The sequence below is a fragment of the Dermacentor andersoni genome, chromosome 4, assembly GCF_023375885.2.
Source record: "Dermacentor andersoni chromosome 4, qqDerAnde1_hic_scaffold, whole genome shotgun sequence".
Taxonomy (NCBI): Eukaryota; Metazoa; Arthropoda; class Arachnida; order Ixodida; family Ixodidae; genus Dermacentor; species Dermacentor andersoni.
In genome coordinates, this window is record NC_092817.1 from 41,860,655 (window position 1) to 41,881,361 (window position 20,707).

Sequence of the window (20,707 nt, forward strand, 5' to 3'; positions counted from 1 at the left end):
GCTTCGGTGCGCCACTGAAAGTCCCATTTAGTGCATTTAATTAGGCTCGACTGAGCTGCATGTCTCGACTTCTCTGCATGTCTATATACTCTAACCCAGTAAAACTGCGCAGCCTCCCTTCTGCGTCTGTTTGTTCCGACGGATTAAATGCGTTTATAGTTCGCTAAGCACATTCGATCTGTGCATATAATGCCTGTGTCTGTTCTGACGGATTGAATATGTGCAAAGTTCACTAAGCAAATTTAATCCGTGCGTATAATGCCCGTGCCTTAATCCATTTCTTTCTCGTATTGTTACTAGAGTGTCAGAACTCGCAAACTTTTCGAACACGATCTCTCTCTCTCTCTCTCTCTCTCAGTGCAAGCTAAACAGAAACACTAAATCTACCTATACTTATGCTAGATTAATCTTCCACGCAGGCACGTACCCAGTATTTATCTTTTTCGGGGGGGGGGGGGGGGGGGGAGACAACTAATGTACCTTATCTGTGCAAAAGAGGAGGGGGGTGGGGTACCTTTACTAGTACAAATGTGAATAATGCCCACCGTTCGCCATGAAGACGCGGAAGTGTAAAATCATGTTTTCCAGTAACGCTTTTTTTTTTTTAATTAGCTCTGGAAGAAGTATAGAGAAATATATTTTTGTGGTGCAATGACAGTTCTTTTGGATCCCTCGTTTACTGCTCTACCAGGTGCCAAAACTTAGTTTCGGGGCAGGGGCCCGAAGCCCCCCCCCCTCCCCCTGGGTACGTGCCTGCTTCCACGGGAGAAAGGGAGGGTCGTTTATCAGTTGAGCAAAAGCTCATTCGAGCGTTTTCATTTCGCCCACCAGTGAATTAATTTCTCGCATATCTCAAACTTGGCTGCCATTCTATGTTAAAACTATACAAAAGACGTGTGCGCCATAATGTAGCGGCCGCTATGCACCGTGTAATTCCTTTTTTGCTCGGCGTGCATTATTATGACTCTGAAAACGGGGCAGCTCTGCGTTCGGCACTTTTGCACAGTGCATCGCGGCACGCGTTCAGTATTCACGCACTGAAACTATTGACAGCGCGAAACGGCGCGAACTACACATGAAACATACACGGACGAGCGCTGACTATCAACACGCTGCTTTATTGAAAGCACACATATAAAAAGCGATGGTGCACGTGACAACAACCGGAAATGACGCAGTAAATTCAAGGCGCGCTTGGCATGAAATGACGATATCAACAACTCCCTAAAGAAAGTTGTCAAGGTAATATATCTCTGACTCGTGGAGCGAAACATACGGACTCGCAACACATGTGTCTCCAGCCTTATCAATGAAGTAAGCTTCCACTATCTCTCGGTCTGATCTATACCCGTATACACCTCGATAGTACTTTGGTTTTCGAAGGCACAGCAGCGCAGCCGCTACCGTATTTCTTGCAGTCCATACCAAGATTCGAAGACGGCTGCGTCGCCTCAAGGAAGCCATATGTTCCCTAAGGCGTATTCACGTCACGTAATAGGAAAAGGCTGAGAGCCCGTATGCATTTCAGTGGCGGAGCACAGGCGACGCATAACGCGATCGCAGCTTGCAGACGGGCAGGCGTGTGTCTTCCTGAGTGACGTTACAGTGCAGAATGCCACGAGGGTCTATTCTTTCCTGCCCGCGTGCATGTGTTGTGCATGTCGAGAAACTGCCTGTTTGTAAACGAGGAGGCGTTACGATGCACACTGTAGGCAACGAGCGCAAACGACTACATTGTCATTCCGCTTGCTCCTCGCCAATTGTTGCTGGAACAACAATGATCTTCGCCATTCAGCGAATTTCCAAATCCCAAAGCTGTCTTTCTTTCTGTTTGTCTAGTCTAGTGTGGTCTCATCTTTCGTAATCCTGTACGCTGAAGATGACCACGACTGCGCCAAGTCTTCGTGACATGAGCGTGTTCTATACCAATATACTCTGCGCTCACAAGTCAGCGTGGCCGTGTGATTTCATCCGCAGGCTTCCCGCTCGCTTTTAGAATGTCGGGCCGAGTTGCCTCGAATAGTCGTCATCAGCCGAATTAAGTCCGCTGCTTTCCAATTAGCGTAGTCGCGCACAATAAGCCTCGCGCACAAGAAGCGCCGCCCACCTTATTACACCTGCTGGAGACCGTTCTGACTTCGTCGCTATACATCCGATCAAACGGTCTTTATTTATTGAGGCCCTCGTCCCTGCCCTTCAGTCGACTCCCTTTGTACTCATCAAACTAACCGATGAGCGTCTTCTTCTCGGTCAGCTTCCACTCGGAGCAGGAATCGCGACGCTGGCTGGTTGCATGGGCTCTCGCTCTGAGCTCTTCGTGCGGAACGAGAAAAACCGTAGACGGCGGCTCTTCGCAGCGCGAAGCTGCATGACGGACGACGGGCTCGGATTTCTGGCAGTGACGCATCCGTCCCGTCTCCATCGGAGCCGGCTTGCCTGATTGCGTAATTGGATGCGTCTCCCTGTCGTATATAAAACTGGCTGCGAAATACAGCCCTGCTTTTTCACAGGACTATATTATAATCTCGCCGCTCTTGAAGCTTTCGCGTGCGCTTTGAACGCTGCCTTCCCGTGCCCGTTCCCTAATTGGCACTCGGCCATTTTGACGTCCGACGTATGTTTTAACGCGAAGCTTTTTTAGGCGAACCTTTCCTGGTTTGCCTGACCTTTCTTGACAGCTGGCTTTCTCCGTACAGTACCACATCTTCGTATATTTGGCCCTTGAAGTGCATAGGGAGGTTGACATTCACTCAAGCATCCTTACGTGCTTTGAATACGAAAGCATGAAGACTCGTCTAAGTTACCACCTTAAATTAGAACTCCACCTTAATCCACTTTGCTCTAATTTGTACGGGCCTTAATCCACCTCAATCCAATCTTGGGACGAGGCCAGGTCGTTTTATTTTTCTTTCCTTTCTTCTCTTCCTTTTTAAATGAACAGCCACGGCGTCCGTCCAACGCCGTGGCCGCTCACCGTGGCGTTTCGCAGTGCGAGCCGCAGCAGGTCCACGTAACATAAAGTCATCACTTGGTCACGTGGGTTTGGTTACCATCGAATGACACCACCAGGCGCGGGATTTTCTGCTTCATGAGACATATAATGATTTCGCACGAAAATTCTAATCGCTGCTTGTGCTTCGACCAATTTTCCCGAGGGACCCTGCCATTTTTCTTTCGATACCGTAGCGGTGTTTCGTGTCACTATATACTAGACAGATTTCATATTCCGCCAAAACTATAAACACGTGATCGTTTTGATGCCTATTGTGTACGCCTGTTGCAAATCTATGGCACCGCGGTAATGCGAACTTTTCATAATGAACGCCCCCTCGTATTCCTGATGTTTGATAGCTACCAACTTAGCTACATACACTGCGCAGCGTAGAAATGGTAGTTATTCTAGGCCAGTCTGGCTGTGCGGCTATATACGTGCGTCCGCGGCACACCCGCGCAATCTTCGGCACTGACCACGTGGTGAGGGTGGCGCTATAAGTTCGCTCTACTATAAATGCGTGCATGAATCGTTGAGCTTCTCTACGACCGGTGTGTCCTCTCCCTGACATAATTCTGAATGCATACCCCCCCTCCCCTCTCCACCGCCGCGGACACACTACACCGCAAATTACGGAGCAGTCGCACCGCCCTATCGTTGCTAGAACTCGCGGATGAGTGATTGCTCAGGGAAACTGGAGCTGCCGAGTTGGGCACCGAAAAAGAAGAAGAAAAGAAATGGAAAGTGTGGGAGCCCGTGTCATCCTAAGGAACTGCGGTTAACCCGCCCCCTTCCCCCATCTCCCCCTCCTCCTCCTCCTCCTGATCACTCTTTATTGCGACGTGTTTCGCGATGCCACGCCGGGCGCGTATGTGTGCGGGCTACAGCTCTAAAAGCGTGCAGTGTTCTGAAAAGTCTATAGAAAGCGCGAAGTTGTTTTCGCACTGGTTCCGCGCTTTCTCATTCCTGTCGAAATGTGGCGGCGACAAATAGTCACTTAGCTTGCTTGAGCTAATCTGTATTATATTCATGCATAGCAGTCCAGCATGTTGCTATCTCTTTTTGATTTTCTATCTCTTCGTTAGAACCTCTATTTCTATATTATACGGTTACCTATGCTTGTAATGATCCTAGCTTTGTCAATCTCTAATTCCCTGCTTTTTATTGCGATAGCAATTATATGGACACTCCAGGCACATTTCTGCCATCGCCGTGAGGGTCCGTATAAAGTCCAGGGGTGATAAAATCGTGGCCGCGCGCCGTATGCGTGCAAGTGGAAGCATGTGAGGGTGAGCCGGCCATGGCGGCTCAATCTCCCGCACGCAAGGGAGGAAAACTGGGAGTAAACGCGCCGTCTTCCGTCGCGTTAAGGCTCCTGGGGAAGAACAGGGAGGGAGAAGGGGCGTTCTACTCCGGGCGTCCGCCCGGGCCGCGATATCTTGAAAGCCATCAGCGGTGAGAACAGAGTCCGGCGCGCTGTTTTCGCGGCTTAGTCCGCGTTGGTGCGAGACGCAGCACGAAGGTCAATTCGCTCGCTGCTGCTGCCGCGCTTCCTCACTCCAGCGTTTTGTCAGCGAGTTTCCGCGGTCATCGAGTGAGATGCATTCATGTTTTATGGTGCACGCGTGACACCATGCCTATCAATTTAGTTAGTATATACCTCTTTTTACTAGTTTATACGGTCGATGAAACTACTATCCTTACTTCATATAGTTGTCCACTAATTTTCTATCGTAATCGATGCATCGCCTTTCGGGCGAAATTGCGACTTTCGTAGTTTTTTTTTTCACCAATACTTTGAACGCGTCTTACTGATCTCTGCTGCGGACCAGTTAATATTCTAAAGAACAGCGCTAACTACAGGGCTACACGTAGACAAACAACACAGACCTGTGTATATATCGATTACGTGCGGTCTTGTAGAATGCTGCCTTATCCGGTTTTCGCTGTTGCGTTTCCTCGCGAAGCGCTCGAGCGGCGATGCGCGGTTTTAGTGAGACAGGTGGCTGCGTACACGTATACACGCGGGATTGAAGAGCTCTGGGAATGAAGCAGGTTCGAGGGGCGCGGGTACGTGTCCCTAAAGCTCTTCGCTATGGAACTCCACAGATTGCCGCTAGGTGAGCGCGTCGCCTGCCCGCACAATCTCATTCCCCGCGTGCCACTCTGAAATTCCAATTGCGCGTCTCGGCAACGGACAGGGTGGGCGGAACGCGATGAATAAGAACAAGGTATACTTCACACACTTTCGCTTCCGTAGCGTCCTCCTCCTCCCTATGGAATAATTTTTCGATTGTTAGGAGGAGTGCGCCGGTGAGGGAGCGACAAAAAAAAGGGGGGGAGAGTAGAATATAAAACGAAATAAACAGAGGCGTGAATTTATAATCGCGAAGCAATGCTAGCTCCCGTTGCATATTGGTGTTCTTGTTTGGTATTTTGCATCGTTGTTCTTTGGTCCTTGCGTTCTTTTTGTCCGCACGCGGGTCGCAAAACAGTTACATGTGTGTGTAGGGGCTGTGTATAGCGCTGTCTACAAGCTGTTCCAAGTTGCGGGTTCCGTGATTCTGAAACTAACTGGAACCCGCATTATGCATTCTCTGCCGCCCCCGCTTCTATCGAGATACGAGTCTGCAGCGTATGCCTCGTTTCGTTTCCATTTGAAAGTTTTGAAAGCAGGCGAACCAAAGTTTGCGGACGGCTGTATCGCCCTTGCTCATGAAAGAACCGAACCACTGCAGTGCGTTTAAGTCATGCGCACATGCTTTGCCAGCGGTGTGGGATTTTTCATTTTTGGTTGGGAGACGCCATATACCGCGCCTCTAGCGCGCGCGAGAAACGCGGATAATATATACCCTAACATTTAGCGTACGCTGTTGGAATTGCCCGTATACCTATGAAATCGTGGGGAAAGAAGAAAATAAACGTGAAATTCAATCACGAATTCTTGAGCTCGTCGGCAAATAACGTTGCGGATTATCGAACTTGTCACGCAGAAGGCAGCAGACGACAGACAACACAGATGACAGACCGACGCAGTAGGACATATTTTAAGACCCTCTAATAGATCTTGATGCGGATCTGAAACCTCGTAGAAGGGTGTAGAAATTGATGGTTATTTTTTTTTAGCGCGCACAGGGGCAGTTCGCGTCCTTTGTTTTAAAATTCTGTAACAGAGGGTTGCTGGAATGGAATCGCTGACCGAATGTTTTTGGACGTTATCGGTCCAGCGTATAGAGATGAGTCGACTTTAGGTTGCGCTCATGCGCAGTGCCGATGACGCTATTTCTTCGGTATGCGATCTGCCTCTCGCGCCAGCTGCGCTCCTGAAACAAACTGCCCCGGCCGCGGGAAATGAAGTCGAGAGTTAGCATTGCGGTCATGCAGAGTTTGTGTACCCGTGTACGATGGAGGTTTCCGACTTACGGGACGCGAGCGGCTTGCGTACCCAAGAAACCAAAGACTGCCTGGATTTTTCTGGGATCCAACCGGCTCGCGAATATACGCCGGCAGGACGCTAGCTTCTTGCGTCCCTTAATCTAACACTCTCTAACGTCTCACGATGCGACTACAAGATGCGCACGCCGCTCTACAAGACGAGAGCGGCGTGCGCGGTGCGGGCGGCGGATGCGTCCACTTCCGCTGCCTCGGGGTTTTTTTTTTTTTTTTTTTTTCGTCTTTTTTTTTTTTGGGGGGGGGGGGGGGGCTGATTTCTGAAACGTGGCGGGGCGAGCCCGAACCTCAACTCCCTCACTCCGGGGTCCCATCTGGAGACGCAGTCACGTGGACGGGCGTATATTTTTGGCGCACCGCGGCTCGCGAGCTGGCTGAGTGCGACCGCCCCCCGGCGGCCGCGCGGCCATGGCGACCGGATGGGTCTTCGGCCGGTGAGTCTGGCGTCACCTGCGCTTGTTCGCAGGCCGCATTTTCTTGCTTCTGCCCAATCTTTTTTCAACAGCCTTGTGGCCCCAGCGCTGCTCTTTTGTTCTTTTCTTCCTCGAGCTGTGGTGAAGGCAGCCTTCGTCGTGCTCCACGTTCTATTGTCCCGTCGCGCATAGTTCCTTGCTCTAAGCTGTGGATCGCGCCCGCTCGAAGGCTCGCGAGGCTTCGCCATGGAGGAGAGCCAGCTCGACGCGTGCGCCGCAGCCGCTACCTGCGGCCGTTCCAGCTGCGGCTAGACCTCGAGTGTGTACGGAAGACGAGCCACGTCTGAAGCACGGTGCGGTATATACGCTTGTTTGCGCACGCACGCGTGAAAGCGGCCCCTCGCGAGAAGGCGCCTTTTATCTACGGTGACGCAACGTGGACCGCACAGGAGCCCGCATCTTTCTGGCGATCGCTTTCTCGACCACCTTCACGTGTGTGCCGCGCAATACCCGGTTAGACTTCTCTTTTGCAAACTTGACTTACAGCGCGTGCACAGACAAAAAAAAAACAAACGAAAGAACGAACGAATACAAGCGCCTTTTGTCCTTTTGTCTGTGTATACTCACTGTAAGTCGAGTTTGCTATGGAACACCATCTAGCCGGAACCCAGACCCTGCTTCAGTATATAGACTTCTCACACTGAAGCGGCGGGCGTCCTGTCACTTCTCTGCCGATTCTTATACAACACTCACTAGAGTGATATCCCCGAAAGTGATCACTCGAGTGTTCCGCCGCGGATGCTGTCTCGTTGGGTGTCCCTCACTGAGCACGGTCGATGCACGTCTCTTCTCAGGCTGACTGTACGAGTAGACGCAGCAATGCTCTCGCGCGTGATGTCCGCGCATCGTCGAACTTGTTTTGCATTTTGCTTCTACAGGTAGTAAAGTCAAGCGCGGCAATATCTACGGTGCAAGTATGCACCTGATGACCGGTGTAGGCCATGCTGATGTTGTTTTTTATTCTTTCTTTTTTGTCGCGCTATATACACGTCACCACGTGGTTTGTGCGTGGGCTGTGGCACGTGGCCAACCCGCGTCTTGCGAGTGGGTGTCACACAGCCAGAAAAAATAAGCAGCCCTCTTTCCACGCCGAAGATTATTTTTCGCCCGATGGCGACCGCCAGTGAGCCGCTCTTTGCGTGACCAACTGGCCTTTACGCTGCTTTCGAATTTCGTGTTTGCACGCACGTGTATACGACTCTGGGCTTCGAAGTTCATATCGGCCTCACTGGAATGAGTGATCTATAGACAGACCTGCGGAGACTTCAGACTTCTCTGTATACCCTTGTGGGACACTTATGACGTTCACAAAAGGGCCAATTTTGTGCGAAAGGACGTCTTGCACTTTTTGCGCGACTCTGCAGTCATCGAACTGTGGTGGTAAAGACATGTCTGCGCGCGGCGCTGCATGTTGTTAAAATACTCGGTGGAGCTCGGGTTGCCGCAGTTATGTATAGCCGTGCAATGTGCTGGGTGATTGATGGCCGTCTGTAAGTTCTTGCAACCCGTCCTGTGCGTGCACCCCGCAGATGTTATCAGACGAACTACTGGTCTTGCATCACCGTATCATCATCGCGAGAAACTGCGATGTCATCGATAGTTATTTATTTGTACATTTTCACCCTGCACAGTTACTCATCAGACCCCCTCTGTATTACTGCATCGTGCGTCGCGGAAAGCGCCGTGTTTAGGCGGCACATTCGAGGAGGAAACTCTAGCGCACCGATCGTTCAGTCTCCGTGAGACTGATGTCACATTTACGTGACATCAGTCTCACTAGTACGTGCATTTGTCCGTTATTCGTCCTTGTCGCTTCAAACGTTCCCGTGACGTTGTATACGACTCTTTGTTTCTCCAAATTTCCGAGCAATCACGATTCTCTAAGTGCAGGAATTCACTAAGTTTACGCGCACGTACATGTGCATTACGAATGTTCGCATTTATGGCCTCATATTTTTGTTGAAGGCGATCAACGTGCGAAATCGCAGAAGTCGTTTCAAGCCTCGAAGTCATAAAGTTTAAGCACTTGCACTGGCTCAACCGCCGTGCTTGCTATAGCCCCCGCAGCACTATATACCGCCAGATTTCTTTCTATGCTTGGTGGTGTACGTGCAGGCTGTTGCAGCGCAATCGGGACACGCAAGACGAAGACAAGGCGCTGCTACGCAATTGATGACTTATTGTACGTGACGAATGCGTATCGTACAACAGGAAGCAAAAAATTAGGAATAACAACGTAATAATATATATCCCAGCAAAAAAAAAAACAAAAAAAAAACGTGTCTTAGGCCGGTACCGAGAAAGGAAGATGACGGTCTTTTCTCTTTTTTTGAAACAGATGGACTTCATGAACAAAGGATGAGCATCACTTAATGCGACACCGACTATACCATCAGTGTCTCCTTTTTATATTTCCCTCTAGTGATTGTCGTAGGAAAACTGCATGGCCTGCTGCGCTGACTGTTACGTGCTAGCGCCGCACGAAGCAGCAGCAGTACCGACGCAACAACTACCGGGAGCGTCTTTGAGCATACGTTCTCCAAGTTTTTGCCGACTGGCGTACAGTATGCGTCTCGATCGCACTGTGCCCGATCTGAGTGCATTTGCTCTCCATCTAGGGTGAACTAACGTGCGCGCCGCGCTCTTAGCGTGACATAGCGCCGTGGTCCCGCGTGAGCGCCGCAGCGGCTTCCCATTCCCTCCAGGTCCGCGCCCTGATCGCAAAACCGTGTTCCGCTCACTTTTGCTATGCGTGCTGGCGTGTATACGGTGAAGACCAGTCAGCGCTGACGCTGCTTACCGGAAGAGACTCGTCTCTGGCGCGAGCCAGTGTTGTCTGACAAGGAAGGATGCACGTACTTGAAGGCCAAACGTGCAACAAACAAACAAACACGCCAGCCAGAAAACGAAGGACATGACGGGAACGCGAGTGCGCGGCCGCATTAAGCCCGAAGACGGTGAGTGCTCGCCTGTACTGCGCAGTGCACAAGCGCTTCGCCACGTGAGCTTGATTACCTGTTCCTATGGGTGGGTAGCGCAACCCGGACGAAGGACGAGAGGCAGAACACAACACGAGCGCAGGTGCAGGTTGGGGGCAGGTTGATTACCTGCCCCCTCAGCTCTGCGGCTTTGCATGCCGGTCCCCTTCGTGTACGGGACTGAGGTGGCATGCAGGAAAGCCCGAGCTGTGTAGGCCCACTCCCCGGATTTGGCCCGAGTTCGCGTAATTTCGCGATGTAGTAGCGGGGGCAGCATATATATATATATAAGCTGAACTTTCCGCCCAACTTGCAGTTGGTTACACAGGTGGCTCCTAAATATATCTAACTACACGAGTGCTTTTCTTTTCTTTTTTTTTTCCTTTCGTTTCGTTCCCACGAAAACTGCTGCGGTCGCGGCCAGAAATCTAACCTGCGACCTCCGTGCTCAGCAGCAGAACGCCGTATACTCTGAACCGCTGCGGCAGGTACGCGCAGGTTGACCGGCATAAACAGAGAGAGAGAGAGAGAGAGAAAGCGGACTTTATTGCGAGAAAGGCGGAGAGGTCGGCCTGAGGGACGTGAATGTAGCTTGCTACTGCTCCACACTGGGGACGACATGCAGAGACAGGGTATGCAAATGCAGGTGGTAGATGTCGTAGAACATGATGGCTGCTGCGCAGGCTATAGTGTCCTTGTGCAACGCGCGCGCGCATGCTTCACGGCACGTTCATCTTGGCAGAGAGGGGTCCACGCTACGTGGCCAGAAGACCGTTTATGGCATGGATGATTTGCCACAGCCGTTCTCTCGCCGCAGGCGCATTTGAGCCCGATAGCATGCCGCTGCGGGGCGTCAGTTATTTGTTCGCAGCATAACCGCCATTTGGCGCCGCCATTCACCGCTGCTATACGCGTGTCTATACGGCACCATTTGTTCAAGCAACGATGTGGATCCGTTGGCCGCCCGCGAGATGACATCCATATGTTTGGTCATTGAAACTTATGCCGCACCGCGGAGACTGGATCTGATGTCTCGAGAACTGTCGACACTGCGTTTCGTTCACTTGATGGCGTCGACTATGCTCGGGAGACTCCGAGCTTCGCCCAGGCAATGGCTTTTCTGCGTCGAGCTAAACTGTTATTTCCTTTTCCGTTCTTCTTCGGATGCGCAATATATGCATTTTTGTTGCGAAAATCGCTAGAAGAGGTTAATGGCTAACTTAAATTACCGTATAGAGAAATTATCGTTAATTTCTCTCGATCATTTGCTTTACGAGTGCCTCGTCTGCTGACCCTCGCCTGGATTGCACCAAGTATTGCACACACAGGAGTAATATTACGCTCGACGAAGCGCGGAGCAAGAGAGAGAAAATTACACTATCATTATAACTACCTTGCGCAACCGTTCAGCGAGTAGCTGAGCTCACGACCGAGGCGATTTTACGCGAATGGGCTTGCAAGGAGCAGCGTCTATTGTAATACCACGGCCGCCGGATAGAGATCCTGTCATTTTATCGGGAATCCGCTCTGCTGCTCTCGTTTAACTAATTAACAGCTGCGCGCCCGGGCAGATGAACCAGAAGCATACCAGAAAATTGCAAGAGCATGGACCACGAGTGCGTTCATCACTGGCTCCCAAAACATTCATTTTCTTTCGGGTTTCGTCACAGTTGTTATACTTAATTCTAACGCTCGAATTCGCGGTTGAGTGACAGTATTTATCAGAGAAAAGGACGCACAGAAAGGCAGGGAGGTTGACCAGAGGTGGTTCCGGTTGGCTACCCTGCACGGGGGGAAGGAGTAGGGGGTGAAGAAGAGAAGGAAAAGTGGAAGGGGGAGATAGAGATAGACAGGTTTACACAATACCGTTGAACTGTTATTGAAATCAGGCATTAAGGGCTGCTATTAATGCTTTACGAATTCGTTGACTGTCATACCCAGCGCGATGCATCAGCCGTAGAGCTTCTTGCACGACTTACTAAAAGTAACCTTGGCGCTATAGTGTACGTGGAAACTACAAGCGGGGTGGTGCAGCTAGCGTTTGGAATGACAGTTAGTACAGGGATTTGTCTAAACTTCATCCTTCTGGCTTCAGATGTCTTTGTGACCGCAAATTGATGACGTTCAGCAAGATATTGCGTAATAAATGCACCGGACCGCAATTACTACGCATGCGCGCAAATATTTGTTGTCTTGCTGTGTTGGGAATGCTGCGAGTGCTTCGAAATTTAGCAAGGATGAAGCGTAATAGGCAGCCTCGCAAGAATGTTTGAAGTCACAAGCACGAATAGTATAGACAAATGCGCGTGCTGACCATTATTCCCGTGATAGAAGCACGATCGCAGCGCCAGAGTTCCCCCAAGTAATCTTTGTAGGAAAGTGTATGGCCTCGGCGGCTTCGTGCTGCTAATAAGCACGTAATTTATGTTGGGCTCCTTCCGGGTGGAATTCAAGATGACCCGTGTGTGCCTAGATTTAGGTGGGCTTTAAAGAACGGCACACGGTCGATATTAGCGCTAGTTCATTGACTGCGGCGTCTCCTATAGTCCAGACTGATGTTGCTTACGGACGTTAACCTCAGACCACCAATAAATCAGTCATGTCGAAAAGGGTGAGGGCTTTTTCTTGCGTTCTGTATCGATAGCTTCTGCAGGACCGCGTTCAACATTTTGCATGACGTAACCTTCGACGGCGGGCACCCTTTCAGTGCACTAGAGAACTACGTCTCTCTTTAAGAACATGCAGCACTTTCTTTTCTTTTTTAAATCGCCTTTGGCAGATTTCGCCTTTGGCAGAGAATCGCCTTTGGCGGCCGCGCTGCGGGGGTCAGCTCAGGGAACCGACGCGCCTTTCAAGACTCAAGATAATGGACAACCGGCGGGTCCACTGCGTTGGCGTTTGACGCTGCGAATCGGCGGTGAACTGCCGTTTTTTCCCTCCTTTAGGGATCTAGGGAGCACGGAGTGTTTATAAGCGGCTGTTTGTCGCTGCTATAGTGTGTGCTCGTCGTCGTGCTCTGTGCTCGTGTTCGTGCTCGTGAGCTGTGTGCTCGTTTGCTGTATGCTTCGTCTTGCGTTCTCCATTTGGGAGCCACGCTAGACTGTGGAATGTATCTCTTGTATAAAATGTAAATACTGTAAATAAACCCTGTACGCCTTGTTCCTCCCAAGTTCCTCTCTACGACCTTCAACCCTTACAAATAGTGGCAGCGGCGAGATCGTCCGACAACTCCTACAACTGTATGCCAGCGGTGGGAACGTCCTACAACTCTGACACTGCTTGGAACTCTGGCCGCTACGATCGTTCCGCTACAACCGCTGTGGCAGCTTAATGGCGGTGGCGTTGAACTGCTAAGCCAGAGGACGCGGCATCAAATCCCGGCTGCATTTCGATGATGCCGAAATGTAAAAGCGCCCGTGTATACGGTGCATTGGGTGCACGTTATATAAGGACCCCATGCAGGTGGTCACTATTGATCCGGAGTCCTCCACTACGGCTTGCCTGGTAATCAATTCGTGGTTTTGGAACGCAAAACGTCAGAATTTCATTTCAGTTTTTAATCGTTCCGCTACCGCTGGATTGATGGGTAACAACATCGTACATGTTTTTGGCTACGTGCTTGTGGTTTGCGAAGTTCTTGTGGCGGGTTATTTATCACGTTCCACCTTAGTGAATTTCCAAGAAAGGGAATTTTTTCGAGTCCCGTCAAGTCAATATAAGTTTCCGAGTACATGCGTAACCATTGCGAATGGTTGCATTTATAACGCAATGTATATTGGTGGAAGCCACAAAGCCGGTTCAATACCGACGAACGTAGTTTAGGCAAACAGTTGGCTAAATTAATTTTTCCATGCTGGAGTGCTGTTCTATATGGACGGCCTCAAATTCCGCCATATATTGTCGAATTCTTCAATGGCGGCATTTTGAGCCAATCGGAGACGCCGTAGCGACTTTCTGGGCCAATCAGAGCCGACAAGGTGGCGAGTTCCACAACTTGACAGTGTCCATAACAGTACCCCTAGCTGTTGAACGGCCACGCTTGCAGCTCCCGTATAGACACTAGCGTCTCGCAATATTTTGGGTTAAGTACTCTCGTAATGAGCCTACAATTTTTCTCGCTGTGTTACAAGATTTTTTTCTTTAATTTCTTTCTAATTGCCGAATGCCTAGCCTCCTCGAGCGTCATTCCTGAAAGGGAGCTTCGCCCACGTTACCCTCTCTTGACTATATTGTACAAGCCAGCTTGATATCAACCATTAAGGCTATATTGTGGGTGATATAGTTTTACAAGGTTCAACTTTTGATGACGTCGCGCAGGCGAGGGACGGGAGAATTTTTATGCCGTGTGCGAATAGCTTGCGGTCGATTCTGCATGCGTAATGGTCCGCGGTGATTCGAATGAAAGTTTGGAAGGTCGTAAACGCGATGTTGAAGTTCCGTTTTGCTGCTTTGTTGCGTATATATGGGCTGCGCGCTTTGCTCTTTGTTTTTTTTTTTTGTTTTTTTACGCAGATGCGCCGGGACGCATAGAGTACATACATAATTGGCTATGCGGAAGGGTCGTAAAAAGGAGTCTTATCTCTTCGTGTTGTTGTTTCGCGCTCTATTTGTACTCGGTATAACACTTGGTTACGGCTGGTATCGAAAATTTGGTCTCAGCGTGCTTGACCGTGGCCATCAACCACAATTTTTTTTTTCTTGTGTGTGGGGGGGGGGGGGGGGAGGGGGGGAGTAGCGACAGAAACAGAGGGACAGCGCATCTACATGTGAGCGCGATTTATAGCTTTGTCCGGTGTAAATAATGAACGGGTGCACTTTACGACTTGAAGTAGGCCGGGCCACAAACACTGTACTGTTCTTTCACAGAGGGAGGGCGTTTGCTTAGCTTTAAACCTTGCGGTATAGCATAAATTATGTGAAAACTTTAGTTGTAGAGTGTTGCCCCAACGTTTTATAAACCGCGTGAGCGGACGATAAAATGCCACTGTCTAACAGTGTTATGCGATTTTGCATATAGTTTACTCCCTCTCACAGTCGCATGTTCTTAGACGTTTTCTTAACTTCTTCGTCTTTTCTTTCTTTCTTTCTTTTTTTGCTTTTCTTACGCATGGGATATTGATTTGGTACCCGTGTGCTTGAATCTAGTCACGCTAGGTCGCAGCAGCTACAGCGGGAAAGAAAAACTGACAGAGGAAGAAAAGACAAGTGGAGCGTGCGTGGGACATGGCCCAAGTTTCGGTTCTGACAGCCGTATTTCTGAAGAGCAAAGTCTTACATGTGCTGGTCGACCTGTCAAGTCCACTCGCCAAGCAAACGTGACTTAGAAGCTTTGATCAAGCTCCATTGTTGCCGTCGTCACTAGAGACCGCGTCTGTTTCTGCTGTATAACTGTCAGACTACACAAGGTGTCCCGCGTGACTTGTGACAAAATTTAGAGATACGCGAGTGCCACGTAGCTGGACAGAACCGATCGAGGTAATGTTGTTTTCTGTCGCTTAGAGCAAGTCAGGCTGTCTTGCGTGTGTGCGTGCGTGTGTGTGTTTGCGTAATTGTATGATTAGTTATATTGATTAACTTCTCAAATATTATAATAATCGCAGCAAAATTGTCAGTCAGGAAATTGTAGGCCATCCCGATCCATCTTTCGGTTACTCTACATACGTGCTACACAGAAGTGGTTTTGTATTTTTCAAGTCTGAAAGAATTCCGCTAAAGCACGCGGAAAGTGCCGCGTGACTTTTTAGTGTTTTGCGGGCTTTTCTTTACCGTCTGGAAAAAGAAATTGATGTAGCACGTATTCAGCAACACAGACTGATCGGGAAGTGAGACTCAACATAGCTGCGTATGACGTCACTTGCACCGCGCGGCGTGGCGTGCGAGTGAAAAAAAACTAGGTGGAGACTACAGCTTCAGCAGGCAGCGGTAATATGTACAGTCGAGTGCAAAAGTTTAGAGACCACGTCATCAGCAGAAAAAGAAACAACGTAAATAATAATAATAATAATAATAATAATAATAATAATAATAATAATAATAATAATAATAATAATAATTTATTCTAGCACAGCCGTGCGACGTGAAATTGTATTAACGCATGACGCTGGTCAAAAAGGCGTTCCCGGATAGGCACTACCACTGGTCCTGAAACTTTGGCACTCGACTGTACGTGAACGAGGGCAACCGCGGAAGCAGAATGAACATAAGCGCTGTCGAAGCGCAGTGGTGACGGACCTCGCCTTGCCCGGCTTTTGCTCGCTTGCACTTGGCACGGGACGAGTGCGCGTACTCCCTAAGCTGCCGTAAATATGAATGTGAACCGGCTATAGCTTGTGCGCAGACCTCCGGTGGTCCCTTTCACCTTCTTACGTGCTTGTACTTTCGGTTTTATAAAGCCTCTCTTTTGTCTACAGACAAAAATCGCCATCAAGCAAGTCTGTTACCTTTAGTCTGTTGTGATCCATTAGGAAATTCGCAGGCCAAGTTGAAGTCAGTTGGCGCAGGACATGGGTAATTGGAGATCGCAAGGGAGAGGCCTCCGTCCTGGCAGTGGACATAAAATGATGATGATGATGGTGGTGATTGTGATGATGATAATGATGATGATCCAAGGACGTCCGAGTAGGTTGTTTGCAAAGCCTCCAGGCATTAGACGACGACATGTACGACTTCATAATTCTTTCATGAACTATAAAAGGGGGTACCAGTGAAACACAAAGGAGGCGCACACAAAGGCGTTAGACACGGACGGACGCTGAACTGTGCTTTACTGGAATTCACATTGCCTCACATAACCTCCGACGCATGCGCAATTTCTATTCCTCCCAAGAACCGTGCATCAATGTCAGTTTTTAATCACATTTTACCTACCCGACAGGTAAGCACATTCCTTGTTCATAAACACAAAGGCTGTTAGAGTTGGTGTCGGGCTTGTAGGACGATCGGAGGAACTTGGGGCGATAGGGCTAGGCAAGCAGGGTTTATTTGCAGAATTTACATTTAAAACAAGATACATTGACAGTCTAGCGTGACTCCAATATGGAGCCCGCAAGACTAACCTACAGCAAACAGCTTACGAGCACACAGCTCACTAGTACATTTCTAGCATGACAACGAGCACTCAGCTCCCGACGACGAGCACACAACAAGCACACCCTAGCAGCCGACAATCGCTGCTTATAAGCTCTCTGCTCGACGTCATAGTTCGACGTCATTCAAGATGACCCGCCTTTTTGGAGGATGGGGGCTGTCGACTTGGAGGAGGATGAGGGCTCACATACACGTGCCGCGCATACACACAGGTGAAAAGGGCTGGAGCCGACGGCAGAGGGCTTCGTAGAACTCTGCTTTGTCCCAGGTGGCGCGGCCAAGTACCACATTCCTGAGCTGACCGCGCGCCACGTGGCTGCCGGCCATTCGCAGTTCTCCGAAGTGTGCCCCGTCCGGCCGGATTGGAACACGTGCAGCGGGCTGAAAGCTGGCACGTTGTCACCCCGTACGGCCATTCCTAACAAGGCGTGTCACTGACACAATTTTCTTTATCATTTCCAGTGTGAGCGGCTTCCAAGATTTCCCGCTCGTATCTGGTCTTACCCCTCCCTAAAATGGTCACACGACCAAACACTGTCACTTTTTTTGCACTTCTTGCAGCCGCGGCAATGAACTGTCAGATTGCTTCGCTTGTCCCCGCTTAAGGATGTGTTCTGTTCTTGCAGGCGCTTATTAACACGCCTACCTGTCTGTCCCATGTAGACTTTACCACAAGTCAACGGAACGCGGCAAACAACACCAGTCTTGCACTCGGTGAAGGGTGTCACGTGTTCAATTTTACAGGCCCCTCTCATTGTCCCCTCGTTTCCAATCCTCGCGAACGGGCTAGCCAGTTTGCAAGGTACGGAAAATACGCAAGGTGCGGTTATGCAAGGTATGGTTATGCAAGGTGCGGTTATGTAAGATGCGGCAATGTGAATTCTAATAAAGCACAGTTGAAAGCCCAGCGTCCGTCCGTGTCTAACGCCTTTTCCTTGTGTTCGCGTCCTTTGTGTTTCGCTGGTACCCAATTTTTTATGTTCGTCATGCACCAAGTGGCCCAAGAACTAACGCTAATGCATAATTCCTTAGGCTGTGTTTATGGACGACCTTTACAAAAATGCCTCCCGTAGACTTCTTCTAAATTGTCTAAATTTAACCTTCGTGGGGGTTTTCTGTTTAACTGATTGCTACTCCGCGATTTACTGCGAGCTGTGATCGAGTTTAACGGAGCAGCGGATTGTTTCACAACATCAGCGCGCGAAATCGGTCGCGCGGCGCGCCATGGATGGATGGATGGATGTTATGAGCGTCCCTTTTGGAACGGGGCGGTGGGTTGCGCCACCAAGCTCTTGCTATCATACTGCCTAATGTCCTACCTAGGTTAAACAAAAAAAAAATGAAAAAAGAACACTATGAACTCCCACAACCAAATTTTTCTGATCCCCTATTGCGAACTTTGCTTTTTTGCCATGTTATAGGCGAAGGGAGCGCCGATTGCAGGCACCCGGCCAGATGAAGAGGCGGCGATTAAACGACTGAATTCCGCGGAAATGCGGAATTTAGAGGAGTTTTCATCAAAGAGTGTGCAGGAATAATGGTGGATCCGATTCCCAGACCGCATATAGTTTTTCGTCCCAACAACATAGCTTTCTTTCTGAAAAAAATCCGAATGGATTTCCTATACAGCTTTCGTACCAAGTTTATCTTTCAAAAGAATAGCGAGTAAACTTTAGAACCTGCTGCCTGGTCCTCTACGACTCGCATATTCTCCTTACGAAAACAAAGAAATAATTGGAAGAAACAAAGGAGTGGCACGGCCGTAATTTGGTTGAGACGAGGTGCAAACGGAACCCGAGGTGACGAAGGACGTTGGGCACACAGCGCGCCACTTTTTGGCGCTCCGTGACGCCGCGCATAGCTTTCAGCTTTGCGAGAACAAAGTTTGGACTTTCGTTGTGTGTGCAAGCAGGATCCCTTGGGGGGATTTAGACGAGGAGAGAAAAAAAAAAAGGTTGCCTCGGTTCCCTGCGACGCCTCCTCATCTCGATACCCGATGCTCAGCGACTTTTTTCTGTTCTCATTCTTTCGTTGTGTCTTTAATTCTCACTTTCTCATTTTTGCTTTTTTTTTTATTCCCCATTCGTGCATCTATATCCATGCAGCAGAGTTTGTATTCCCGGTGACGCTTGCCGCTTTTTTTTTTTTTTTTTTTTTTTTTGCGCATTTCGTGCCCCGTCTTCAGGGTGGCATCTCTCTCTATTCCATACTCTCCGGTTCTGTGCACTGCGGCGAAGCATACGGATCCCGTCAGCCAACGCAAGAGGAGCTATGACCGCCGGGAACGCTCGTCTATTATCCGCCTCCATTATCTGTATCCATTATCTTCCATGGGGCCGGGCCCGTTGGACGGGAGGACCATCGCGGGATTTATCGGTGCACAATGGGTGATACGATTATTTTTTTTTTTCTATCAGACGCACGGCGGGTTCGCGAGCGCTAAAAATGAAATTTCGCGTGTGTAATAATTACCAGCGAGATGCTTTCCGCGAGACACAGTTTTGCTCACCGCAGCGCGGTATTGCGTTGGCGAGACCAGTTTCCGATTGGCTAACGCGTCTCGCCTACGATTTTCTGCATTGCACGGAACTGATGAGGCGGCGGTTGTAGTATGGTCGGGCGCAGCTGGCGAAGTGTCGGAGGCGCGAAGGCGTCGCCACACTGTTCGGTACGTTTCGATTTTTCTGTTTTCTCCACTGATGCAGTTCTTTGAAAGAGAGAGATATAGTGTGTGTGTGTGTGTGTGTGTGTGTGTGTGTGTGTGTGTGTGTGTGTGTGTGTGTGTGTGTGTGTGTGTGTGTGTGTGTGTGTGTGTGTGTGTGTTTGTGTGTGTGTGTGTGTGTGCGTGTGCGTGTGCGTGTGTGTTTCGGGCGTCGCTGCTGCTATTTGCCATCCTATGCATCGCGTTCGAGTAGTTTGGCAAGCCTGTGCTTGTGATTCGCATCAATAGTTGAGTCTAGCTTGTGCGCATATAGCTGCTATGCCTGAAGCGCCCTGTTACGTAAGTTCTCTGGGAACTCTCAGTGTCGAAAACTTTCTCTTTTATACCGGTTATTGTCCTTTCTGCGCGCGCTTCGTCGGTTCGGTGCTCATTTTATATACGTCTCCAGCTCTATGCTCATTTTTGTTGGTCTCGATCCCGCTCCCTTGATTGTTGTTCATTCATAGCGACCACGCCTTCGCAAATGGATCTTCTTTCTTTGTGGTCTATTGTCCGCGTAATTATATTATTCTTCCTATACTGGAGCGCGAATCGTTTTCCAGTTGACTTCTGATATGAGTTGCAAGTATGGCAGTCTTCTCCCGCCTTCTTGTTTTGTTTCTGTTTTTTTTTCTTTTTCTCTTATAGTGCTTAGTTCAGAAGCTGCATCCTTGCTTCTGTATCTGCATTATACAAACCATGTTCCTTTTTTTATTTTTTTTACAAGTCTAGTTTATGTTTTGTAATCGTTCTTGCTGTAACTTATACAAATTGAACGTCTAAAATCGCAAGCGACTTCAGTCGGCACTATACCGCCATTATTCCTGTCCTTATGGTAATCAGTTGCTAGGCTACTGTTTGCGATTGATTATTAGTGTCGAGTAGGCGCGGTTAGCCGTAATTATAGCTGTGCACTACTTGCTGCAGCTTTGAATGGATGCAGTCTATTGCCACTTGCCGTGCTAGGGTTCTTTTCTTATTTATATAGTTGTGTCTTTGGGACCTTCGCTTCGGTTAGCAGTGACAA

General features: G+C 49.3%; 1 protein-coding gene across 5 annotated transcripts in view; it reads left to right on the forward strand.

Moving 5' to 3' along the window:
* LOC126536992 (uncharacterized) overlaps positions 1-20,707 on the forward strand; it is a 426,514-nt gene that overhangs the window by 355,121 nt on the left and 50,686 nt on the right. The window contains exon 1 of one of the 5 annotated variants that reach the window (XM_050184077.3): positions 6,673-6,876. The exons of the other annotated variants lie outside the window; for them this stretch is intronic. Within the exon in view, the coding sequence (XP_050040034.2) occupies positions 6,851-6,876 (26 nt within the window). The 5' untranslated portion in view covers positions 6,673-6,850. Of the gene's footprint in view, positions 1-6,672; positions 6,877-20,707 lie in introns of those variants that run through there. 5 annotated transcript variants of the gene reach the window in all.